This window comes from Mus musculus, chromosome 3 (assembly GCF_000001635.26).
Source record: "Mus musculus strain C57BL/6J chromosome 3, GRCm38.p6 C57BL/6J".
In the NCBI taxonomy this organism is placed as follows: Eukaryota; Metazoa; Chordata; class Mammalia; order Rodentia; family Muridae; genus Mus; species Mus musculus.
Genome location: NC_000069.6, coordinates 69,721,737 through 69,749,047, shown reverse-complemented (window position 1 = coordinate 69,749,047; position 27,311 = coordinate 69,721,737). Strand labels below are relative to the sequence as shown.

The 27,311-nt window shown below is 38.4% G+C and overlaps 1 protein-coding gene and 1 pseudogene across 1 annotated transcript; one reads left to right on the top strand and one right to left on the bottom strand.

The window, feature by feature from the left end:
* Positions 1 to 26,993, bottom strand: Nmd3 (NMD3 ribosome export adaptor). Its single transcript, NM_133787.2, has 16 exons — positions 26,926 to 26,993; positions 26,582 to 26,639; positions 24,657 to 24,791; positions 22,591 to 22,687; positions 19,630 to 19,710; positions 18,515 to 18,643; positions 17,393 to 17,483; positions 13,924 to 14,002; positions 12,959 to 13,055; positions 9,011 to 9,128; positions 7,394 to 7,539; positions 5,420 to 5,532; positions 3,763 to 3,835; positions 2,213 to 2,319; positions 680 to 750; positions 1 to 276 (listed from the first exon to the last, which is right to left on the bottom strand). Exons 2-16 carry the CDS (start codon positions 26,623 to 26,625, stop codon positions 146 to 148), a joined length of 1,512 nt encoding a protein of 503 aa, NP_598548.1. The 5' UTR covers positions 26,626 to 26,639; positions 26,926 to 26,993; the 3' UTR covers positions 1 to 145.
* Positions 17,166 to 17,386, top strand: Gm52662 (annotated as a pseudogene).
* Positions 26,994 to 27,311: the final 318 nt, after the last annotated feature.

The window sequence follows — 27,311 nt, the reverse complement described above, 5'->3', positions numbered from 1 at the left end:
TTTAAGGGAACAATTAAAATAGTAATTTATTAAAGTTTAAGGTCAAATTTCTTTTAAAATATAAGGGAATATATGTACTGTACAATAAAGGTTTTTGCCAACTTCCTGAGGCCACAGATATGCAAGCAACATATAATATGACTCATCATGACATCATTGATGCACCTTCTTCACCAGTGGCATCTTGAGAAATATGAAGGTCTTCAAGCATCTCAGCCAGACTAATTCGAGGTGCTCCTTCATCATCTGTGTCACTTTCCACAGGGATGGTTGCATCTAAGGAAGCAGGCATTAATCAGTCCCATATACAAATATGGAAATGCACAAACAACAACTCCTACCACCATCACTACTGAGCAATCAGGCTGTAGTAGAAGCTCGCAGCTCTTATCTACAGTAAGTTTTCAAATACTGAATAAATGAGCAAATTAGAAGTAGAGCAACCACTAAAGAATCGTTCAGAAACAACTGCATCATATGTATATGAGAACATTTAATAAATTTTACTGCTCCTTATTATCCGTTATGTAAAAGCCTAATTATAATAGTCTACAAGACAAATAAAGTCACTTATGAAAACCAAAGTTTTAAAACACCAAATACCCTCCCCAAAGTTTTAAAACACCAAATACCCTCCCTGATACTATCTCCATGACTACAATCCTCCTAGAACACCAACCTCTGTAAATGTTGACATGTTTTCTAATTGCCTCATCTTCTTCAAGATCTTCAAGAAAATCTTGATATTGCCTATAAGAAAAAGAAAACTTTAAGCACTGTACTAAATATTATACTATTCACAAAGGTCAAATATGAATGTTAATTAAGTAGGTAGACTAGAAAACAAATTTCCTTGCAATATAACTGCTGAATATTAAGGTGATATTAAATCTAAGACAATGAAAAATTACCTCCCATCTCTATTCAACCCAACCAAACCAATTCTTATGGACAAGTTGTTTTCTGTTTTAACAATACATGCTTGTGTGTGTGTGTGTGTGTGTGTGTGCGCGTGCACGCACACGTACACCAGATGTGTGAGGTACCCATAGAGGCCTACAGAGGGCATTGGATGGTCTGAAACTAGAGGTACAAGGTGGGTGCTGAGAACTGACTTTGGTCCTCTGGAAGAACAGGACGCACTCTTAGCTATGGGAGCTATCTTTCCAGCCCAAGAAACAGCCCAGAGTCAATATTTTCAGTCAGTTCTCTCCTTCAGTTTTTAATGTTGGTTCTAAGGGCTGGAATTCTGGTTACATGGCGTGTACAGCAACCAGTACACCATATCAGCAGGCTAAGACTATAGCTGACACAGTTAAGTATGCACTTCTAAACAATTTAATATACTCGTGTGTGTGTGTGTGTGTGTGTGTGTGTGTGTGTGTGTGTGTATTACATTGTGAAATTCTGTTGCTTCCCAATAATGTAAAACTCATCCTTTAATAGAATAATAATAATTTTTTTTGTTTTAATTTGCTCTTTTTACTAATATCAAGAATTGAGGCCACAGGCTGAAGAGATGGCTCAGTGGTAATGAGCACCAGCTGTTCTTCCAGAGGACCCAGGTTCAATAAGTACCCAGCACCCACACCACAGTTCACTACTATACTGTAGTCCTAGAAAACCAGACGCCTTCTGCTGGTCTCAATGGGCACTAACTATATGCATATGGTCCCCAGATAGAAACTCAGCCAAACACTCATACACATAAAAATAAATAAAAATCCCAAAACAAAAACAAATTAGGCCACACAGACACCTGTGCACACACCCACATGCACACAACCACACATATACAGAATTAAGGCCACCTTTAAATCATTCAGTAAACCCTTTTTAAAAAACATTTTCAATTCTGCTCACTATCTGAAAAGTAATATCTAATGGAAATGAACTAGTTTTTTATGCTCACAATATAAGCAAATCATCTATTTGTGATAGCCACATTATACTTGAACTTTTTAACTAAATTATTTACATTAACACTATAATTACAAAGACAATAACCCAGAAAATAATTACTGAGCTTGTATAATATCATATTATATCTTTTTATGAGTTCTCTTATATAGATTCCATTTATAGTTTCTAAGAATCCAGAGTTAATTTTTAGTGCAAAGATCTATTGGGTAATATCAATTTCTTTACAATCTAAAACTAATGTCTAAGGCTTGCCCCTGAAACTGCTTGTAAGGGTCCAGGAAAGCAGAACCTTTCATCATCTGTGTCCATGTTTTCTCTGTCTCTTGCAAGCTCTTTCAGTTTCCAGTTTCTACGGCGCTGGCGTTTGGTGCGGTCATAGCTCTTCTTAATTAACACCTGCAAACACAAACATTTGCAGTTATGAAACACTGAAACACACAGTAGGGGGAAAAAACTCAAAACTTGAGCATGTCAGGAAATCCATGGCAGCAGTCACAATTCAGGAGAAAGGTGTGGAGGTCAAGAGGCAGTATCAAGAGGACTTTTAAAACTTTCACCATGTATGAAGATACATATGAGCATTATTTATGTAACTGTGAAAATTTCAAATGACTAAACATTAAAATTTTAATACCTAAAACCTGAATTGTTTTCTCATCAAATTTCAATTTTCAGCCACCATTCTTACAGCCCATTTTGAAACATTACAGATAGACACTTTGTTTTTCACAGTAATAAGCACTTAGAAAATGTACAAGTCCTTTATAACATTTAATAATATGTACTAGTTAAAATATAACATTTTTTAAGAAAACTAGCGACCTCCTCATGTGACCTTTAATAAATATCAATCCGGAGGCTGGAGAAAGGACTCGGGGGTTAAGAACACTTGTTGCTCTTGCAGAAGAGCTGGATTCCATTCCCACCACCCACATCACCATGGGGCTCACAGCTCCAGTTCCAGGACACCCGACACCCTCTTCTGACCGCCACCAGCACTGCACACAGCTGGTGCACACTAATACATGCAGGAAAGGCAATCATACACATTAAGTGAAACAAATAAATCTAAAAAAGAAATGCCCATTCTGATTCATACCCGATTTTTTTTTGTATTTTATCAACTGATGAAACAGGAACCTCCTATTACCAGATCTTCATTTTTGCTCATAGCTAAAGAAAATCATGATTAGTCTAAAAGGATTAAGCAAGTAGGAGTAGGATTATTATCCTTCATTTCATTCACTGATGTTTATGAACTTTAAACTCACCACATTACAACTCTATACTTTTTCCCTGGTAAAATTTTTATTCCAAGAGTTGACTTTATAAAGGTTATTTTAAATTCTAATTTGTGCTAATACTGAATAATGGTCTCAATTCTAAATGTCCTGTAAAGTAGAGAAAGTGTATAAAATACGCTAATTTAAGACTATCTGAATAAATTTTGTAAATTACCATTTCTAAGTACAAACGTATTTGCACTCTATCACCAGCACTGGAGTTTTGTTTGGCAGTACTTTGTTTGGTGACAGAAGCTAGGGCCTTATGCTAGGCAAGCACCTCATTTTATAAGTCCTCTTGTCCATTTTGGGATTTTTTTTGAGACGGCCTTTTTTACAAACTAGAATTAAAGTCACTGTCTAATCCAGGTAGGTCTTGAACTTGTGATCCTCCCAACTCAGCCTCCTGAGTACCTGAGACTATAGGCCTACGCCACCACGTCTGGCGGTATCAAGTGTTTTGCCATGAAAAAGAAAAGTTGACTGGGCAAGGGGGTGCTGAGTAAATTCTAAGAATTAACATAGGAACAACAATAACAAAAATCTAAAGCCTTACCACATCTGGAACTCTGTCTGAGTTCATTTTGTTGACATACTCATCATTTAAGTTACAGTTGGCCAAATCAAATCTGAAATATAAACAATGAGTTAAGGAGTATCCTTTGTGTATCACTGTACTCGCTAGATAGTATTATATACACACAACTATCTTTCAAAGTGGAAGATTTTGTATGCTCTCCACTTTAAAAGTTTTGAAGCTAAGAGGTAGTAGCTCATGCCTTCAAACCCAGCACTACAGAGGCAAAAGGAGTCAGATCTCTGTGAGTTCGAGGCCAGGCTGGTCTACAGAGCTAGTCCCAGGACAGCCAGGGCTACACAGAGAATCCCTGTCTTGAAAAGTCAAAAAGATCCTCTTCCAGCCTGTGGACACCAGGCTCAAACGTGCATGCAGGCAAATCATACACAGAGAACTTAGATTTTTAATGAAAGCATCACATTGCACTGTAAGTTTTTCCACTGTCCACTGTGGCTTCTCTTTCCCATACACTCATTAAAGAAATAAGACAGACACAGCAGCCTTAACTTCAAATTCAACTGAATGAGTCTGCATAGTTAATACAACAAGCAACAACCTTTCATTCTCTTGTAAATGCAACTCAAACTCTGTGAACAAAACACACCAGATGTCTACAACACACTGATGACCTCAAATGCATAAAGACTGTTATTTACTTTTATGGGTTCTGTCCGGCATACAGGCTGTGGTTGTTGGCTTTTTGGTTTCTTCCTTTTAACTTTTTTATTATGTGCGTGCGTGAGTGCGTGCGTGCGCAAGCGTGTGTGCCTGCATGCGTTTATATATACTTGTGTGTGTGTGTGTGTGTGTGTGTGTGTGTGTGTGTAAGTACCTAGAAGTCAGAAGTGTTAGATCCCTTAGAACTGGAGCTATTGAGGGTTGTGACCTGCCTGATATGAGGACTGAGATCAAAATCTGGGTCCTCTGCAAGAACAGTAGACTCTTAACCTCTGAGCCATCTCTTCAGCCCTAGCTGTTTCCAAAGAGTGAAGTATTTTCACAGCCATAAAAGCTACGCACTCTCTTCAAAAGCTGTAACTATTTATCTAACTATATTGTTTAATTGCCAAAAATCTTTGAATAAATGACTCTCAGATGATGGCCCAAATGGAACAACTATGGGCTTCTATGCAATCTATGAGTTTATAGTTATCAATAATAAAAATAAGCTGAGGGCTAGACAGATGGCTCAGTGGGTAAAACATTGCTCTTCTGAAGGTCCTGAGTTCAAATTCCAGAGGCCACATGGTGGCTCACAACCATGCATAATGATATCTGACGCCCTCTTCTGGTGTGTCTGAAAACAGCTACAGTGTACTTACATATAATAAGTAAATCTTTGGACCGGAACAAGCAAGGCTGGAGAGAACAGGACTGGATCAAGCATGGATCAAGCAGTAAGTCCTGAAATTCAATTCCCAGCAACCACATGATGGCTCACAACCATCTGTACTCATATACTACAATGTACTCATATACATAAAATAAATAAATCTTTAAAAAAAAAACTGAAAGGATCTTAAGCACTCTTAAATTTTTTGAAATTAACAAATTTAGTATTTTAAATATTCATTGGCTCCTGAAGAAAACCTACAATGCTATCTGCCAAGTTAAAATACAACAAAATAAAACAAACCCCAGCACCAGGTCTCCAGGATTTAAAAGATGTCCCAAGTGAGTTCGGCAAAAATACTGTTTATCTGTATTCATTTCAGATGTCTTCTGGATCCAGACTTCCCCAAGGGTGTGCTTAACAGAAAAGAAAGAAATCATATCATGGAAAAATTAAATATAATATTGACTTTTTCTCATTTAATATTCATTTAAAACAGCTTTCAACTTTCCAGAATTCTAAAACAATCAAAACTAACAAATTAACAAATCAGGAATGCAGAAAATTACTCCAAAGGAAACCATAAAAACAATCCAAAACTTGAAAAAGACATTAACATTGCCCCCTGAACTACTAACCCACACACATGTAACATACACACATAGCATTTTCACAGAAAAATGTCTTCACAGAGACTGGCTAACTCAGACTGAGCAAAAAATTAACTAGAAGGCAAAAGAATCCTAAAGCAAGAAAACAGACCCAAAACTTAAAAAACAAAAACAAAAACCTAGAGTTCAGAAAAACCTATGAATTTCACCAAAACTCTGACACAGGCACACACTGAAGTGGGCTGGAGAGACAGCTCAGTGGATAAAGATTACTACAAAGTCTGATGATCTGAGCTTGATCCTCAAGTTGCCCTCTGACGTTTTCATGAACTGGTGCACATGCACAGCTCCCCTCTCCCCAAATAAAATTAAAAATACTCATCTCTTAAACGCTCTCATAAAATATTTTAGTTTACCAAAATGCAGATGCCCTTTTTAATTTAGAGAAAATACTGTAAATGAAGTCAAATGGCTTTATAAACTAACAGTAGTAGAGATCTAGAAGATAGCATACTCTACAAAATATGTGAACTTTCAGGTTAAGAAGTTGGTGTCAGGCTGGGCAGTGGTGGCGCACGCCTGTAATCCCAGCACTCGGGAGGCAGAGACAGGTGGATTTCTGAGTTTGAGGCCAGCCTGGTCAAGGTCAAAGAGTGAATTCCAGGACAGCCAGGGCTGCACAAAGAAACCCTGTCTCGAGAAACCAAAAAAAAAAAAAAAAAAAAAAAAGTTGGTGTCATAACAAGACAGAAAGGCATTATCTCTGAAGAAAAGATTAAGAATTACAATATTCATATAATTTAATGTGTGTTCCCCACCTAGATACTAGTCTGAACAAACCTCAAAACACTTCTGAGACAAAAAAAATAGGAAGCAGCAGCCTATCCATAGACCAAATGTAGTTCTCATAGTTATAATCTGATTAACTCAAAAGGATCTCTATGATGTACAAATATCTATGGATGATTTCATATGTAGTAATGATTTGAAGTCAAGAGATTGTCCACTTGGTTCTCCTCCAACAAAATAAAGGGAAAACGTGACTTTTATTTTTAATAAAAAAAGAAACAAAAAGGCCTTTTCTCAATACAAAAAGAAAAAAATTTACTTATCAGACTGTAGTCCAGCAACCTTACCACAGTAAGTCCATTTTTAAATTTTATTTTATTTTTTGTGAGACAGGGTATCAGTCTGATAGTAGACATGTAGACCAGGCTGGCCTCAAACTCAAGAGCTCCAAACGCCTCTGCCTCCTGAGGACTGGGATTAATGAGATGCACTACCACATCCTGCTTTAATGACTCCATTTAAAAAAAAATTGTATTTCTTACTTGTGTGTGTGTGTGTGTGTGTGTGTGTGTGTGTGTGTGTGTGTGTGTTTAGTGTGTTTATGACAGGACGTTGGCACATGCCATAGCACACACCACATCTGTAGGTCAGAGGAAAGCACTGTACCGTGGATCCCAGGGATTCAACCCAGGTCACCAGACATCACTTTTACCTGCTGAGTGAGCTCTCTGGCCCTCACTAACTAAATTACTTCATGGGGGTTTTACTGTAGCTGGTCTCTACATTTTATAATTACCAACAATTAAAAAACAAGAATTTTTAAAAGAACTGAAGCAGTATTGTCACAAATGAATAAAAGCAGGTAGATGCTGCTTACCTTTTTTGATATCACTCCAGCCCCCGCACTTCGCTTCAGATCTCGGACTGTGCTGCATTCTATCACAATAAACTCTTCGAGCTGTTTAGGATGGCATAAACTATTGAAAGGATGACTCCAGAAAGTGTTTCCATCAATATCTGCAACTAAAATAAGCACAACACTCAAAACAAGATAACTGACAAATTTCAGTCATCTAATGTGTAAATATGAAGTAACTAACTGTACAACAAGAACTGAAGTCACTCTAAGTCATCATTGATTTCCATACATGAATGAGGTCCAAAGCCCCCATGCACAAGAGAAATGTCAAGTGTCAAAAATATTACATCTTATTCTGTTACTATAATATGAATGCCACAGACCAAATTCAATCAGGTTGATGGTCATTTCATTTGCTAGAATTTTATGGCAGAAAATTATTGGTCACCCTAGCTGCTTAGGTTATAAGACACAAAGCCTATTTTTGTCTAACTGGTAAGAATGCCCTTTTCTGCATTCTGCAGATAGTTACTATAACTGCAAATAGACCTTAGCTGATGGTACAGTCAGTTTCTGAAAAAATAGCAAAATAAAAGGTTGATAAAAAACAAGAAAAAGATGGAGACATATACCAAAACTTCTATCACTATGCAGTCTTCCTTTTTTAAAAAATGATTTACATAAAGATATCCTAAATGACCCTAATAATGATAAAAAGTTAAAATTCTAATTTAAACTGCATATCCCAATGAATCACAGCTCAAACGTCCCCAAGTTTATAATAGCTGCTGTTTAAAAACTAAAATTGCGGGCTGGAGAGATGGCTCAGCGGCTAAGAGCACTGACTCTTCCAGAGGTCCTGAATTCAATTCCCAGCAACCACATGGTGGCTCACAACCATCTGTAATGAGATCTGATGCCCTCTTCTGGTGTGTCTGAAGACAGCTACAGTGTACTCACATATAATAAATAAATAAATCTTTAAAAAAAAAAAGCTAAAATTGCAGGCTAGGCATAAGATTTAATAGCAGAGTCCCTGCCTAACAGGCACAGGGCTCTGGGTTCAATGCTTGTGCACAGGCACACATATATTTGGCAAAAGACTTAGTGACAAAAATTGCATAAAGCTGCAATTTTTTATAAAAATGAAAGAAATAAAAGTATGAAATATCTAAAAGTTCATAAAACTGTTTCTTTAAAAGAGAAAGAATATAATACTGTATAATTCCATTTTTAAAGTACTAAACTTTAACTAAGTCTTCCAAAATAGTATTATCAAGAATGACATTTGGGACTGGAGATGCAGCTTATTTAAAAAATTGCATGCCTAGCTAGTATCCACCAGGCCTAACTAGCATCCACCAGGCCTAAAGTTCCAGTTACTATGTAACCTGGTATCACAGCACACACTTCTACTGGGGAGGTAGAAGGAAGAGTCAGGAACTGAAGGTCATCCTTGAATATATAGATAGTTCAAGGGCAGCCTAGGCTACATAATACCCTGTCTCAAAAAAAAAAAAAAAAAAAAAAAAAAAGGTGCACTAAACAACATAAATGCCTTGAGCGATTACTGTTTACCATAAGGCCAAATTGTTAAGATCTTGTTCCAAAACTAAATTTAGTTCCAAACCTTACCTTGTAGGGTATTTGGGTCTATGAGGTGGATGGCACTAGTTACTCGTATACAAATACATATCTGACTCATATTTCCAAGGCTCTGTGCCAGTTTTGGTGATAGACAGACAACATTATCCTAAGCAAAAAGAAATAACATCTAAAATAAGACTAATTCTAAATTAACAACCTCTGATAAACACTCATTAATAAACCTGATAAAATTGTTCTTGCCCAACCAAACTGTCTGTCTGAATGTATGCAGAATAACCACGTCTCATGATTCAGCCTACAGGATGCTACTATCTTGCTTGGCTCCACAGCATTATCCTTTATTCATGGGCCAACAAATGACCTGCAGACTAAGAGTCACAACTTCGAACTTTATGGTTTCTTTATACACTACACATTCTTAAGATGGGCCCGTTTGTCTTTCCTGAAATGCTTTTAAGATTCTTTTTTATAATCAGCCTTCCACATCCATGTGTTTGTTAAATTCATTTCAATTTAATTGTAACATAAATACCTGCTTTTCATTCTGAATGTTAATATAGCATATAGTCTAACAAAAGTATAACATTAATAATAGAGTCACTGTCTAAATCTCCTTGTAACTGATTTCTCTTGATTTTCACAAAACCAAATTTCAATAGAAAATATGTTTCTCGGGGCTGGTGAGATGGCTCAGTGGGTAAGAGCACCCGACTGCTCTTCCAAAGGTCCAGAGTTCAAATCCCAGCAACCACATGGTGGCTCACAACCATCCACAACAAGATCTGACTTCCTCTTCTGGAGTGTCTGAAGACAGCTACAGTGTACTTACATATATTAATAAATTATCTTTAAAAAAAAGTTTAAAAAAAAGAAAATATGTTTCTCTTAAAATAGCTGAATGTTTGAGTCTGTAATTAAAGATCAAAGATTTAATGGCTGAAAAGGTCACATCTACATTACAATTTTCAATGAAAGAATATTACATAATCCAACAAGGTTACTTGTATGTTTAACTGTATTAAAAGACAAGTGGCTGGGCATGGTGGTATATACACTTCTAATCCCATACTTGGGAGGCAAAGTCAGAGAATCTCTGAGTTCCAATGCATCAAAGATCTAAGAATGAGACCTTAACAAAAGAAAATAAATTAAAAGAAAAAATCTTGGTCATAAAGCTGTATCTGTGTACATTCAAGGCTTTCCCACTGAAGTGGACTATACATTAACACCTACTCCAACTTTTGGTTTTGAATTCAGAAGCTCCCAAAGACAAATATGTAATCAGCCTTCCACATCCATGTGCTCCATATTAACGAGTTCACCCAAACACTGCACCTGTACTAAACAGGTAGAATCTTTTTCTTTGCTTTCCTTAAAAATACAGATTAACTAGTAACCATTTACATAGCATATGTACTATATGCTATGCTATATATTAGGTATAAGTAGTCTGTAAGTAACATATACTACACAATTTTATGAAGAATCTGTACAACCCTGGAGTTTAGCATCTACAGGGACTCTTTAATTACCTATACATGCCACAATACTGTATCTCCTTTCATTGTACTTAATACACAGGTCTAAATATGCTGTCACACCTAAATTTGTATTATCCAGGCTTTTATTGCTTTTAAATGAAGACTGGAAAAAGTAGAACTCAGATAACTACTTTTGGCTAGAACACAGCTAGTACAACTTGTTTTCATATTATCATCCACATCTATGCATACATCAGGTACATATACAAAACTCTTACCCACACATATTCCAAAGTGGCTCACTATCTTTTAACTATCATTTTTTATAATGTGAAGTCATGGAATTATTATATGTTCACTATCATTCTAATGTTTAATAAAAGTGGATTGTAAAATTTTACACTTGTTTTTGCTAGTTTTAATGTGTGTGTGTGTGTGTGTGTGTGTGTGTGTGTGTGTGTGTGTGTGTGTTGATGGGCACCATGTAAGAAGTGCTACAGTGGGCAAGTGAGCTCTCTGGAAACACTTGCTAGGCTACAATGGATGCACTCGGGAAAAGTATGGCTCTGGAGACTTCATCCCAGCACTGCTGCTTGCTACTGACATGCTTCTCATGTTTGCCACTGCCACACGCCTCATTTATTTGGCTTTGTCTCTGAGTAGACACCAGGAGACCCTAACTGCCTGTAGCCTGGTATAATATTACTTCCTGGGTGATAGCCCACTGTGGGGAATTGCAAGCGGGTATCCAGTCGAGCTGAGATCAACATGAGAATGAAAGTTCTTGAGATAATTCTACTTAGATGAATTAATGATTTCATAGAATTCCTGATTTAAGCAATTTTAGGAAGTTAAACTTAATATAAATAATCATGACATGATAGGATAAGCTGATAGAAAGTTTATAAAGTCTGAATCAAGAACAAAATGTGCCCCTTCCTCATAGGATGACAAGAGCTGCATGAGTTAGGAAGGGATACAGTAAGCGCTCATGCACCGAAAGCACATAGTTGTAGTAGCGAGAAAAATAGGATTGGGAGAAGTTAACGCTCAAAAAAGGCATTCACTCTAGGTTAGGCCTCTGAGTTCCTTGGTCTTGTGATCTAGGGATGTGGTTTTAAGAGTACACCATGAAATAGAAAGGTTATAAATAAGAATAAACAATTCTATTGTTGAGTGTGTTATGGTTTGTATGTGCTCAGCCCAGGGAGGGGCACTATTAGAAGGTGTGGCCCTGTTTGGGTAGATGTGGTCTTGTTGGAGTAGGTGTGTCACTAAGGGTATGGGCTATCAGACCCTACTCCTAGCTGCCTGGAAGTATTCTGCTAGCAGCCTTCAGATGAAGATGTAGAACTCTCAGCTCCTCCTGCACCATGCCTGCCTGGATGCTCCCATATTCCCGCTTTGATGATACTGGACTGAACCTCTGAACCTATAAGCCAGCCCCAACTAAATGTTGTCCTTGTAAGAGTTGCCTTAGTCATGTTGTCTGTTTACAGCAGTAAAACCCTAACCAAGACAGAGAACAGATGATTATTAGCCAGTCTAGCTGATCAAGATGTCAAAAATAGGTGGCCTATTCCTTAGCATAGAGACAAACTTTGGCCTTCTTAAACTTTGTTACTCTATAACAAAAGAATTACTGCTTTGGGGATTACGATGAGGTTGTAGAAAGATAGATGAGAATTGTTTAGTTTCCAACACAATACATACTCAACAATCCTGTTGTAATTTCCTGTCGTGTGACAATTTTAAACCTGTTTTTTAAGAATATGTTTTTGTGGTGATGAGGTAATTTGTAACTATGAGGTAATTTTCTTACATACAAAATCTTTATCTTAAGGGGTATGAAAGGGGTTAAAAGAAAAAATAAAATGCTGGAGCCTGCCTTTGCTTCAACCACTCTGTGTGTATAATTTTCCCCCTTTTCTGTTTCTCTAATCACTGGCTGCCATAGGCAACAGCCCCCTTCTCCCCTGTCCAGTTGCTATCAGGACTAACCTGTCAGCTTTCAGTGCTGACCCCAATCACTGATGCCACAACTTGCTGCCAGACTCAGTTTACCTTGTGGTGTCAAAGCTGGCCTTTGACAGTGTGTGTGTGTGTGTGTGTGTGTGTGTGTGCGCGCGCGCTCATGTGCATAATGCATGTTCATGTTGGTATCAGAGAACATTATGGAGCTGGTCCTCGCCCTCCTTTTATGTGGGTTCCAGGAAGCCAACTGAAGTTGTCAGGCTAGCATGCTAAATAAGCACTTGATAAAGTCTCACCAGCCCAATCTTTTCATCATAATACACAATAATAAAGGGCATTCCAATCCACAGTTATAAACACATATTTTAAATCTTTTTAACAAAATTGAGCATGTCAGAAGTCATTCAAAGAAGTTATTCTTAGTGTTTAGCCAGCCAACAGAAAACCAAGAACAATAAATTATAACCAGCAAATTACTTATTCTCTTACAGATAAGGATTAATTATATGAAAAGAAGTACCTTGCATATTGGAACAATTTCCACAGAAAAAGTACTCTTGTAATTGTATGTGTTACTATGAATATCCTGAGAGATCAATCTTTGTGATGCTTTGTATCTGTTAAGAAAAAAACATTATCAATAGAAAGGGAGAGGTCCGCACTCACATAACTTGGTTTTATCCAATCAAAGTCCAATGCCTTCAAACAGCTCCCTGGTGGTGTGCTTAGCTTTAACTGTCAAGTTGATATAACCTAGAATCACCTGAGAAGGACCTTACAGTCCAGAAAAGGGCTGAGTTGGTCTATGAACATACCTGTGGAAAAACATCTTAAGTAAACTGATGTGAAGAACCAGCCCCACAGTGGCTCCTTCTCTAGGCAGAGTATCCTGGACTGTTTAAAGCAGAGAAATCTAGCTGAGCATAAACAAGCCGGCGAGCAGGCATGTACACAGTAACTTCTCTCTGCCCTTGGATATGACGAAACTCACTGATTTAATTAATCCATGATGTTAGACTATAACAACTGTAAGCCTAATAAGCTGCTTTCTGTCAGGCTGTTTTTATCACAGCAACAGACATGAAACTAGAGCATAGGCGAAAGTAATTTTATGCATACTTCAAACCTTCTTCAGAATGACTACAGGCTAAGCCACACTAATGAACCTCCCAAGTTTTTGTTCCTGCTAACCTTACCTTTTAATATCAACTCAGCTTATGAGTGTCTCTTCCATCTTGAATGCCTAGCTCTTCTACCATCTCTATGGCACAGCAGTAGTGCCTATTACTATGGAGTTAGGTTTAACTACCAAGAGAGTCATCAGCACTCTTTGGCTGGTAAAAATGGATAACTCCGTATTTCATGATTGCTTAAATATACATACTAGAATTTTAATTGTAACAAAGTAAGTTATCTTAGCCTGAAGAACAGATGTGACCTATATATCTCTTATTGTTTAATTTACAAATTTAGGTTTCAACATACCTACAGGGAACTATACCCTGAAGAAACTCCACCATCTTCTGAGCATGCTGTTTTGAAGAATAATAAAAATCCAGACCATCTAAAAAAAAAATAATAAAAACAGTTCTGCAAAACAAGGTTTTCCTCTACATGACCATATGACAAAAATCACTTAAATCCATAAGCAAAACATATTATTAGAAAATATTATAGTCAAAATAGTTTAGGGATATCAATTAAGACTTGTTTGGCAAAAAGGCAGATGAAAATCAGATAAAATAAATGTTAACAGATAAAAACAAAATTCATACTAATTCACAGGAACAAAATTCAAGGCCAAGAGAGAAAAGGAAAAGAACATTTTATATTAAAATGAAACAAGATGCCAAGAAAATGACAAAAATTCACCTAGTTGACATGCATGAAAAAAAATTACATACTGAGACTGAACAAAATAGTCACTGGACAACAATATCTCAGTACAGTATCATTTAACACTATCAACAAAGGAACAGGCAAATGCAAATCTACTGCTAAGAAGTACTTACGAGATACCTAAGAAAGAACTCCATTTAAGGTATAATAACATTTAAGATATAATAACAATACCAAGGAAACTAAACAAAGTCACAGGACTTAGATTTCTAGACTTAAAATTAAGACAGTATAAAACTAGCATAAAAGTATAAGTTCATGCAAATTTGAGATTGCAGAAATAGGCTATTACATTTCATTAACAGATCTTAACAATTAATGGCATTTTTTAATAGAGAAAACTAGTTCTTCAATCCCTCCAAAAAGATGAATTTAGGCACTTTCCACCAATTCAAGAGTTAAGACCTATGAGTTGAGATTGTAAAGCACATAAAAAATAGTTATTTTTGTAACCTTAACTGCCCAGAAGAGGTTTAGACTTCACTTAGAAAGAACACTCTTGAACCTGCTGAGACGCCTGCCTGTGAGCTGTGTGTGCAGCATACTCCTGCTTCCCAGCTGTGTGAGCTATCACACATGCTGAGGTGAGCTTTGGTGATATAGATACCGTGAGTCATTTCTACTCCTCTAAGTAGCCCCAATAAAACATACTGGTTCATCAAGTTGGACTTTGGTGGTGTACATCTGTGACTCTAATTCCAGGGGGCATCTAATGTCTTTTTCTGGCCTCTGTGGGCACTGCACACACAGTACATTTACATACATGCAGGTAAGACATTCATACATATAGAAAATACATTTAAAAGAAAACAAACATTTGCAATAGAGACTAACATTTAGAAAATGAGGAGACAGTCTAGGAGAAAACAATGCAAACCATACAAACAATACATTTATATGCAGAATATGCCTCATATCATTAGTCCTTAGTGAAATGAAAAAGCCACAGGAAGATAGATACCACTACAGACTTCCCTCACAACGTCTATAAACAAGGATGGTAAGCAACTAAAGTACAGAATCTAGGACCTTTCAACACTTCTGTCCGGAATGTAAAGACCACAGCCATTTGAAAATATACTATGGCAGTTTCTCAAACATTATCATCAACATAAATTTCCCATATAACTCAGCACTCTGCCTATAAGGCAGCACTCTGCCTTTTCACCTCAAAGACAGAGGTGAAAAGATGCCTGAAGCCAGGCAGTGGTGGCGCTCACCTTTAATCCCAGCACTCGAGGCAGAGGCAGGCGGATTTCTGAGTTCAAGGCCAGCCTGGTCTTACAGAGTGAGTTCTAGGATAGCCAGGGGCATACAGAAAAACCCTGTCTCGGAAAAACAATAAATAGATAGATAGATAGATAGATAGATAGATAGATAGATAGATAGATAGATAGATAGATACATAGATAGATAGATGCGATAACAAATAAATAAATAAATAAATAAATAAATAAATAAATAAATAAATAAATAAATAAATGCGAAAGCAATAAATAAATAAATAAATGCCTGAAGATGACAGATGTTACCTAAATTCCAGTGTGACATATGGCCCAAAAAAATATTAAATGCATAAATAAATGTAATGAAAAATTATTCAAGAGGAGAACTAAGGAAATAGTTTAATGGACAGGTTCTTCAAAACCACAGTAAATAAACACTGAAGGGAAAAAAAAAGGCGACCTTTGTAACTTTCTCCAATTAACTGATAACAAAACTGAACAGAGAACATAAACACATTTATGTATACACATCAGCATATATCAATTAGAAACCTCAACAACTTCAAAAACCTCACAAATGAGCAAGAATAATAGGAAGAATGAGGCAGGAGCACTGAGAGTCCAAGGATAGCCTTGGGCGGCAGAGACCCTGTCCCTCAACACATATGGGTCTCCATGTTTTTATGTGCTTTGAGAGAGTATGGAATGCAGTGCTGGTGAGCTTTTGTTGTTTTTCTGAGAGAAAGAACATGAAGCTGGAAGGCAGTAGTATCTGGGAAGAGTTGGGAGAGGGGAAGAAGATGAATAAAATATATTGAACAAAAATTATTTTAAAAGTTTAAAAACAAGAGAAAAGGAAAAGAAAACGAAACTTCAAGAAATACTGTATTTATGGCTGAAAGGAAACCAACATCCTAAAAACACATATAAAACTAAGCAAATTAGATATGAGAGCTAAGGATAACTAACAGCAGATGACTCACATTAGAAACAAAATTAAGATGATAAGAAAACTGTTAGCTCTCATTACTGATCAAGAGGTACAATTCGCTTTTATCTTGTCCAAAATTTAGAAAGGCCAAAGAAACAGTACTTCTAATTAGAGAAATTTTTCCCATACAAAACAAGGTTTTGATGGATTTTTTTGTAGTATTTTACAACACATTAATGGAGTTACTTGGCTTATTCTTTAAGTAGCAAGATAAGCAACAGAGAGCAAGAATTAATATTAATATAATCATTATATTCCAAGCACAAAGAATGATGTCTATTATAAACTAAATATTTAATAAGTGAAGTGGGATAGAATAACCTCAGGGGAGGGAGGCAGGAAAGGTGTATAGAAGACACAGGACAGTTCTAGATGTGCACTATCCAGAATAGCCACTAATGTCATGTGAGTTCAATATCGGCTAGCAGAAGAAAATTCAATTCCTGAGTTAGAGTAGCTAGCTATACTTCAGTCAGAAAATTAATGTTGCTTTCTTTTTTCTTTTTTCTTTTTTTTTGGTTTTTCAAGACAGGGTTTCTCTGTGTAGCCCTGGCTGTCCTGGAACTCACTCTGTAGATCAGGCTGGCCTTGAACTCAGAAATCCGCCTGCCATCGCTTCTCAGCCTTTTGGCTAAGATCAAGTGTAGAAATCCGCCTGCCTCTGCCTCCCGAGTGCTGAGATTAAAGGCGTGCACCACCACGCCCGGCATACGTTGCTTTCTTCTTATACATACATTTGTATGAATTTTTTAATCATCTCAACTTCTGAGAAAGATAACTTTGAATAATTGAAAGAAAATTTTGATACTGTTTCAAATTCTTTTAAATTTGAACTCACCATGAATCTCCTTGATACGCAGTGTATTCTGATGCATTCCATATTTTAAAATCAACTGTTCCAGATAGTAGAATGTTTTCTTGTGTAGAGTCTAAAGCATTATAGAATCAATAAATGCCAAAAAATGCATTTAGAAATAAAGTATAAATACATACACCATCTACAGATATAGAGCTCTGATTTTTCAAACAAAAAAAAAACTTTAAAAATTAACTAAAACATAAAATAATAATGTATTTCTAAAGTTGAATGTTCCAGGAACCTAGACTCCAGTTATGCATACAGGACATAGGGAAATGAGAACATGTTATCAGCTACTGAAAATGGACAGTGACCACATGAAGCTCAGGGAGGATGACCAAAGAGTGGATACCTCAGTCCTTCTTACAAGGGGGAACAAAATAATCACAGGAGCAAACATGGAGACAAAGTGTGGAGCAGAGACTGAAGGAAAGGCCATCCAGAGACTGCCCTCCCCTGTCCCCCTCCCCCATCCATCCCATATACAGTCACTAAACCCAGAGGCTATTGTGGATGCCAATAAGTGCTTGCTGACAGGAGCCTGATATAACTATCACCTGAGAGGTTCTGCCAGAGTCTAACAAATGCAGAGGCAGATGCTTGCAGCCAACTATTGGACTGAACATGGGGTCCCCAATGGAGGAGTTAGAAAATGGACTGAAGGAGCTGAAGGGGTTTCCAAGCCCATAGGAAGAACAACAATATCAGCCAACCAGAGCCCCCAGAGCCCCCAGGGACTAACCCACCAACCAAAAAGTACACATGGAGGAACCCATGGCTCCAGCCACATATGTAGCAGAGGATGGTGTTGTTGGGCATCAATGGGGTTGAGGTCCTGTGAAGGCTGCATGCCCCAGCCAGGGTGGGAGGGGCACCCTCATTGAAGCAGGGGAAGGGGGAATGAAATGGGGGGGGGTTCTTCAGTGGAAACTGAGAAAGGGGATAACATTTGAAATGTAAATAAAGAAAATAACCCAAAAAGAAAAAAAAAAATCAATCAATCAATGAATAAAATGTATTTTAAAAAAAGAAAAAAAGAAAAGAAAATGGACAGTGATGAAATTCAAGACTCAGGATTCACTCATCATCTTTTTTCAATACCTTTTGCCTGACTTGGATCACAGCCTTCCAGAAATCCTTAGCTTCCACTCTATGGCAGTCTCCACACATTTGGGACTGAACAACATAATCCACCACAAACACTTGCTGCAGGATAGCACCATTCATCACCTGGAAAAGAAGGCAATTGCACTCCTTCACTCCTAGTTGTTCAATAGTGAATATTCTAATTTTAAAAATTAGTAACTTAAATGTTTTCTATGAATGCATTAAGGACATCAATAAGTCAAAGTTAAAATTATAAAACTAAGTATACTACATTTGGGGAAGAGGGTGCACAACCAAGGATTAAATATGGGACCTTATGCATGCTGATCAAGCTCTCTACCCCTGAGCCATGTCCTTCAGTGGTTACACTGTTTTAAGAAAGGGACACATGAAATCCAAAGATTAGATTATCTTTTTAAGTTTACCTCATGAAAATGTGGTTGTGAACATATTCTCTTAATAATGTGGAGGTAGGAATGTGGTTTGATTGTACAGTGCTTGTCCCTAGTGCTTGAAGCCTTGAGTTTGATTCTCACCACCACACAAAGCCAGGCATGCTGGCACACACCTATAATTCCAACACTTGGGAAGTAGAAGCAGGATGATCAAAAATTCCAAATCACTCTTGACTATTTACTGAGTTGAGAACTAAATCTAAAAACATTTTTCAGTTGTATAGACATGTATATGATATATGTGTATACATATATGCCTATGTGGCACACAAAGAATTCACTTTCAGAAGAACATATGGGTAAGCATGGTGGTACATACACCTTTTTTCCAGCACTCAGAAGTAAAAGCAGGAGATCTCTGAATTCCAAACCAGCCTAGTCTACTAAGCTCTAGGCCACCAAGTACTAACTACCTAGTGAGAACCTATCTTAAACAAAAACAAAACCTTTATTTAAAGAGACTATTGAACACACCAATTCTGAGCAATTGTAGCTAGTCACCTAATCATGTCAGAAGACCAAAAGATAACAAAAGACTAAGACTTAGATTGTATTCTTCCTTTTAAGCCATTTAGTCCATAAAATAATTTAACCCTAGTCCCTCATTCTCACTACGTGTACTTTAACCATGTTTAGAAAAAGTGAGCAGCTTACCTCTTTCTGAATTGTCAATTTAACTTTAAGTCTCTTGGAATGGGGCTCAGTCCAAACAAAGCCTGCATCGACAAGCCGAACCTTCAATAGGGGAAAAAAAGAAATATAAGTCCCCACCAGAGAGGTGGAAAGATGACTGACTATCTCATTAATAAGCAGACTCTCAACAGAGATGCTTAAACCAGCAGCTAATAGGAATAGATGTAGAGACCCACAGCCAAACATTAGGCAGAGAGCACACTAAAATTGGAGCTCTACCAGGTCCTTCCCATGAAGCTCAGGGAACCCCTGGAAAGGGGTGGGGGACTGTAGGAGCCAGAGGTAAGACACCAGGAGAACATGGCCCACAGAATCAACTGAGCAAGCTCACAGGGGCTCACACAGACTGAAGCAGCAATCATGAAGGCTGCATGGGGCTACCTGGGGCTGCACTAGGTCCTATACATATCTTATATAGCTTGGTGTTTCTGTGGGACTTCTAACAGTAGGAGTGTGAAGTGTTTTGTCTGTTCTTGGGGCCCTTTTCCTCCTACTGGGTTACTCTGCCCAGCCTTGAGGGAGATATGTGCCTAGTATTACTGTATCTTGTTACTCTATTCCATGTTCGGCTGACATCCATGGGAAGCCTGATCTTTTCTGAAAGGAAATGGAGGAGTGCATCTGGGGAAAGGGGGAGGTGGCAGAGAAAATTGGGAGGCGTGGAAAGTGGGGAAATTTCTGTCAGGATGTATTTTATGAAAGAATTTTTTAAAAAAAGGAAAAAAATTAAATAGACTCATAAGATCTTTGAAGGAACATGTGATTAACATCATTGCAATCCATCACTATAAAACCATGGCAACAATGGCAGCAAATGAAAGGGCAACCCAATGACTGTGCTATTATATTGAGCAAGAATTAAAAGTAGCTTTCAGAGGGGGGAAATTTATTTAAAGAAAAAAAAAAAGTATTCCTCTTCAGACAGAAATTTACTTTTTCGTAAGAAAATGAATTGGTGCCTTTATTACCCAAAAGCAACCTCACAAACATAAGCTTCCACTCAAGTTAATATCTTTCTACATTACTCTGTGGCTTCTTTATTTTTTCCTTTAAAGAATGGACATTTAGGGGAGGGATGGCTCAGTGGTTACAAGCCCTGGCTGTTCTTTCAGAGGACCTGGGTTCAATTCCCAACACCTACATGGCAGCTCACATCTGTCTGTAACTCTAGTTCCAGAGGATCTGAAACTTTCACACAGACATACACGCAGATAAAACATCAATGACCATTAAAAAAAATTTACAGAATGAGTTTCAGGGTGTCTGTGTGTAGGGGGATGGACATTATTTTGGGAAATGTTCATATACTGACTACATAATTTTAATACTTCTAGATCAGGAGCTAAAAACAGCTTGCTATTCTTGATACACTGAACATAATGCAGTAAGGCTAGAATGAAAACTTTAAAACAAAGAAACAGAGAGAAAAAGAATGGAGGCTTTATAATAATCAAAGTAGGAACCCGAACTAAGAGGAACCAGAAATAAGCAAAGCAAGAGCTACTTAAAAGATAATTCTATAGGATTAATTTAATACTTATATATTAGAAAGAGGACGAGAACACACACTAGTACAATACCCAAGTAGCAAGCTTAAACAGCTAGATATTACAATTTTTTTGACATAAATAAACAACAGATTTAATGGACAAAGAGCCCTTCCTGGCATCTATGACATACATTAAGTAGACAGTTTGATACTGGTCTGAAGGTACACAGAAAAATCTGTTAAGTAATACACTGAAAAGTGTGAACAGGCAGATTATAACTGTACCAGATACTATCTAGTGATAGCAAGACTAGCCAAGGCAAATGCAGTACTCAAGAATAAAACCCAACTAGTATGACTGAGTGAGCTACAGCAAAGTCCAGTAGTCAAGAAATTAAATCAGAATAGCAAGCAGTTCCTAACCACCCTTTTTCCCCTACCCCCCCAGTGTACCCCTCCCTGCCTCCAGTTAGTAAGTATCTGCAGGAGTTAGGTGGAAATGTACAAATGTACAGAGCACTAAATAAGTCTGCCTTCTCTCCTAAAGCCTCTAACCTCCATCTGCAGGAATGTAGAGACCTTGACATTCACTTCAGCATTCCCTTAACAGGCTCAGCACACTTGTTCTTAGAGAAGCCATTGTCAACTTTATTAAGTCCTTTGTCCTTTAACGTAATTCCAGATACCTGAGTCTCCCTCTCATTTCCTACAATCCAATTCCCATATGGTTCTTCAGTCTCTTCTGTACCCACTTAACATTTTGAAATCCTAAAATCCTTTTACTATGCTCTCTACTTATAACAACAACAACAATCAATGGAGCATTCTTTTCCCTTTCTAGTCATCCTGACTGTACTGCTTCACTCCAGGCAATTAAAAAGTCCAAGGGCAAGATGAATCAATAACTTGAAAGATTTCAGAACTAAAAAATAATATTGAAGGCTCACTCAGTGGGTGAGAGCACTTGCTGTTCTTCTAGGGCACCCACAAATCAGATCACAACCATCTGTAACTCCAGTTCCAGAGGACCCAACACCCTCTTCTGACTTCCAAAGGTACTGCACATACATAATATACAGACACATACACATGCAAAGCATCCATACAAATAAAAATTTTAAATCTCAACAAATTTTTCTAATAAAATAAAAATACTACCTTTCAACAAAGGTCAATATAAAAAGTAAGAGAGTGTGTGTGTTTGTGTATTAAAATATTGTGTGGGACTAGCAAAATGGTTCAGTGGTAGAATCCCTGATAATTTATGGCAAAGACACTTGGTTCAATTTCCAGCCTCAAAAAACAAAAGGAAAAGAACATAAGAGAAAAAAAACAAACAACAGCCACCATAATAAAGCAAAACCCACAGCAAAGGATTTTCTGAAAATGAGTGTTTCAGTGAAAAAGTACAGCAATATTAACTACTGACCTACCTTACTCAGAGGAGCTTTAATTTTTTTCAAACACAAAGCAAGAAGTTCCCTGGACTCTAAAGCACACTGTACCCATGATGCTGGTGGCTGAAAATATCTGAAAGAAGATAACATTCTAAAGTTTGCCGCTTTTCAGGAAAAAACAGGAATTTCCATTAGTAGAAAGAAGTGATACTGATTATTAATCAGGAGTAATACTCTACTCTAAAGCTTTACCCCATGAGACCAGTGTCTTTAGTTCAAAACTAATATTCTAATATTTGGAGAAAGCCAATCTGAGATATGTTATGTATTTTGTCGTTTCAATTATTAAAAATAGAAGTTAAGAGAGCACTGAGTTAAGAGAGCTCTGAAGATGGCTCAGAGAGTAAAAGGGCTTGCTACCAGGACTGACAACCTGAGATCACATGGTAAAAGGAGAGAACCAACCCTATGAATCGTCCTGTGACCGCCATATGCATAGTGTGGCCTAGTGCGCACACATACCAAATAAATGCATACGTGTTAAAAATAAATAAATAAAATATCCCAGTAAGGAGGGCTGGAGAGATGGCTCGGTAGTTAAGGGGGACTGAGGTGGGGTTCCTAGCACTCACTGTTGGGCAGCTCACAAATGCCTGGAACTCTAGCTCCAGGGGGATTCAATGCCTCTGGCCTTTAGGGACACCAAACGTGCACACAGCTACACATAAATGACTTTCTTTTTAAATTCCAGTAAACACGGCAATATTTCCAAAATTTCTTTGAAGGAACACTGACCAACAGGTAAGAATTATCTTAAATGACTCTAAAATTATTTATTTTATTCTTCTAAAATGTTTGCGAAACATTTTTCTCATACAAAAACAGGAAAATTAGTACACATAGAAATGTATATCAAAAGTTCAGTCATCAAGTTTCATTTCAATTTTTAAGCTGAAAAAGACAAGTTTTCAAAATAAGCCTCAGTAAGTCAAGCACGGTGGTGCACGCCTTTAATCCCAGCACTCGGGAAGCAAAGACAAACTGAGTTCCAGGTCAACCTGGTCTATAGAGCAAGATAAGGGCCAGGATAGTCAGGGCTACAGAGAAATTTTATCTTGAAAAAACAAAATTAATTAAACCTCATTATAGTAAAATACAAATCCTTTCTGTAAATTATGAATTTTTTTAACCCAGTCTTCCAAGGTCCAGTACACAGAGGTTATTAACAATGTCTGCTAAATACTTTCACCTGAGTTATGTAATGCTTTCTTGCCATGGTATTAAATGGTTAAACACTTTAATTTTCCTGTTTCAAGGTTCAATAAAAACCATTTGTTTATAAGTATTTTCAAAGGATGTTTCAAATACTATTTATCATCTAATAAAAACCCTTCATTCTCATGAGAAAATTGAGACTCAGACTGTATCTAAGCATGACAGAAAACTAGTTTGATAGAAACTTCTAATATTTTGGGGGTCCTGCTTCTTTGTCTAATACTTTTAAAACTTCACCATGTATTTAATAATAAATATTCATAACAGACCAAAAGCCTCATACTTACCAGGCTCACACACTGTAAACTCCCTAAAATAGTACACTAAATTCATGGGCTTATTTATATATGTGCAGAGATTTGGGGAAATACATTTTGAATTCTTACAGAGGTCCACAGACAATTTCCACATACACAAAGCAAATGCTAAACCTATCTGGGAAGTCACAGGCATATAATTTTTATATTCACTGACAAGGTTTAAGTCTCTCACTAGACATATGGATAGATGTAAACAGATGTAGCCAACAACTAAAGGAACGAAACTGAAGAAAGAATGCATCAGCTCTCAGAAGGCGTCTTCTACTGTCAGATTCAGTATCTCACTTTTATACAAATATTTTTTCTATCCTTACCAGATTAGTAGGACAGTAGAAAGCACAGCATAAAACTGCAAATTATTATATCCTTGGTAACATCAACTAGGTAAAAATTAACACTCAACAGCACGTTTCATTCCGTATACTTCAGAGTAATCTCAGCATAACACAGTGGCTCTCTGTATGAAGACCAACTTAAGGAAGCTAAACAAGTAGTAATGTACTGTACCTCTGACACTGTTTGCAGAAAGAAATGGAGACCTGCTTTGGAACACCTTGGCTGATGTCAACTTTACTTCGTAAACAGGCCACACAAATATTGGCAGGATTTGGACTAATTGGGACACCACATTCACAGCACAAGCTTGAGAAAATAAAGCAGATTTTTTCCAATTAGATTTTATACATTTACTAGTCAAAAACAAAACAAAACAAACAAACAAAAAACCCCTACCAAGCCAAAGCCTTCAAGATTCTACTGTTTAAAGTGGGGGAGGAGACACTTAATGGGTCAAAGTGCTTCCAGCTCTTATAGCAAACTGGGGTCAATTTTCAGCACACAAGAGGCAGCTCACAACCATCTGTAACTCTAGTTCCAGGAGAGTCTACCACTCTTCTGATGTCCATGGCCTCTTACATGCACTTAGCACACACACATACACTCACGAATAAAATAAGTTGATTTGTTTTTAAAAGACAAGTGGGGTGTGGGGGGAAATCTTTTTCGTCTTAACAACCAGGAAGCAGGGCACACAGATCTGTGAGTCTCACGCCAGCCAGAGCTTCATGAGAGTCTGTCTCGAAGAGGGGAAAAAGGCAATCTTAAAGACAGAGTGAAGAAGAATCCTGAAACATCGGCAAAAATCAAAGGGCCATAATTCTGAAAATGCTTAAAGAGGGCACTGTGCGACTTTGTCATGCTAATGAACTTCATGCAATGATAGAAATGTCCTAGTCCCTCATCTCTTCTTTAAAATTGGAAAACTAAGAAAAAAAGAAATTAGCAATGCAAATAGTCTAACAACAATAGCAAACACTAATGTGCACATAAATTCAACAATATAAACAAAAGACAGCCAAGTGTGATGGTGCAGACCTTTACCCAGCACTTGCGAGGCAGAGGCAGAGGCAGACAGATCTCTCTATGAGTTCCTGGTAAGCAGGACTTAACATGGTAAGACTGTCTCAAAAGCAAAAATAAACAACAAAGAGAAACAAACAATATATGTAAGATCCGTTTCTCGTTTCTCTTGCATCTGACTCGGCTAGTGGGTGCCCCCTTTGTTCTGAGCATCTACAATGCGTAGATGCGAACAGGCCCCCTTTACAGGGACCCACAATGAACAGTAAAGGAAAATGTACGTATTCCATGAAAACAGAAAGGAGATTATTAAGGAAAGGAAAGGGACCTGTGAGGGGGTAGGAGGGTTAAGGAAGATCAATGGTAGGGTAAATATGAACGCTGTACAATGTTAAATATGCGGACCCTCCTATATACATGAAAATATAATGAAACCCTGTATTTTATGTTACAAAGTAATTTTTAAAAGGAGAAATAGACAAAAATACAGGACAAGAAGAGCACCTATGCCTACCGATGCTCTAAGCTACAGGAGTATAACTCTATAGTGTACTGGAGGCAGAAAAATTTTGTGAAGCAGGCCTGACATAATCGCAGCACTTGGGAGGCTAAGGCTGAAGGGACAAGGCTCTCAAGGTCAGCCGTGGCTACAGAGTGAATTCCAGGGCCAATCTAACAGGACTGGCTCCATCGAAAGTAAGATTTCAACGAAACAGCAGAAAAAGTCTGTGAACCTCCGCCACCGTGGCCCACGGCTGCCCAAAGAAAACTAAGATAATCTTCCAGTGGTGGCCACTAGCTGCACGTGAGCACCGCATACCATGTGGCTAGCACGACAGAGGAGCCGGGTGACAACCGTACACGTCCACTCGTGCCCCTCTAGGAGGACGTCTTCTCAAAGCACTCATTTTTTTCTACACCGGACTTAAAATGGGGTAGACTTCCTATGCGATCAAGACCCAACCGTTTTCTCCCACCGAGAAAAGGACCTCTCCTGCTAGCGTTAACCGTTTTCTCGGTATTTTACGATCTGCAGACGCCAAGGGATCGATCAGGGCGGGCTCGCAACTCACATGTGTCCCGGGCTGTGCTCAATGGACTCTGCCATGTACTCCATGGTTCGCGCGCGACCTATCAAGGGGAGGGAAGGACCGGTGAGACTTGGATCCATCAGGTCGAGTCTCCTGAGTTCGGGGACAGCCATGCGTGCGGCACACAAGCCCGGGGGTCGCGAGCCGCCGCCCAGCACGGCCCTTCCGCCCTCCTCCGCGCCGCGGCTCCGCATGCGGCCGGCCTCGGCCCCACACCCACGCCCCGGCGCCCGTGCGGGCCGCTCGCAGCCCGGGTACAGGGCCCGGCTCGCTCCCTCGTCTGGCCGCTGTTGGCGCAGGAGCCGGGTCTCCCACCCAGAACCTACCAGCAGCTCCGTGACAGGGCGAAATACACCCACAGCGGGCAACCCGCCGGCCAGGACGCACTACCGGCTACCTCAGCCGCGCTACACACCTACGAAGATCTCGCGATAGGAGAACCGGAAATCCCGCGTGCTGAAGGGTGCGGGAGAAGGGGACGGGTGGGCGGGGTCAAAGAATACACGTGTAGCAAGGGGCGGGGCCTATGGAGTGAGTGGGTGGGGATACGGGAGACCGGGCGAGCTGAGCAGGCTCGGGACAGTGATTACAACAGTTTGGTGTCTGTGATAGGCTCACCGTTCCACCCGCCCCCGTATCTTTAAAATGCACTTCTCAGCTCCTGGGGAGAGGGCTCAGCAGTTAAAAGCAGTTGTTCTTACAAAGGACCTGG

What these genes read in the sequence shown, in the direction of transcription:
- Nmd3 (NM_133787.2), bottom strand. Translation starts at nt 26,625, where the DNA reads ATGGAGTACATGGCAGAGTCCATTGAGCACAGCCCGGGACACAT. An exon ending in AGACCCAAATACCCTACAAG is followed by an intron (nt 7,540 to 9,010) that starts GTAAGGTTTGGA and finishes TGCTTATTTTAG; the next exon opens with TTGCAGATATTGATGGAAAC. An exon ending in CTGGAGTGATATCAAAAAAG is followed by an intron (nt 5,533 to 7,393) that starts GTAAGCAGCATC and finishes TTTTCTGTTAAG; the next exon opens with CACACCCTTGGGGAAGTCTG.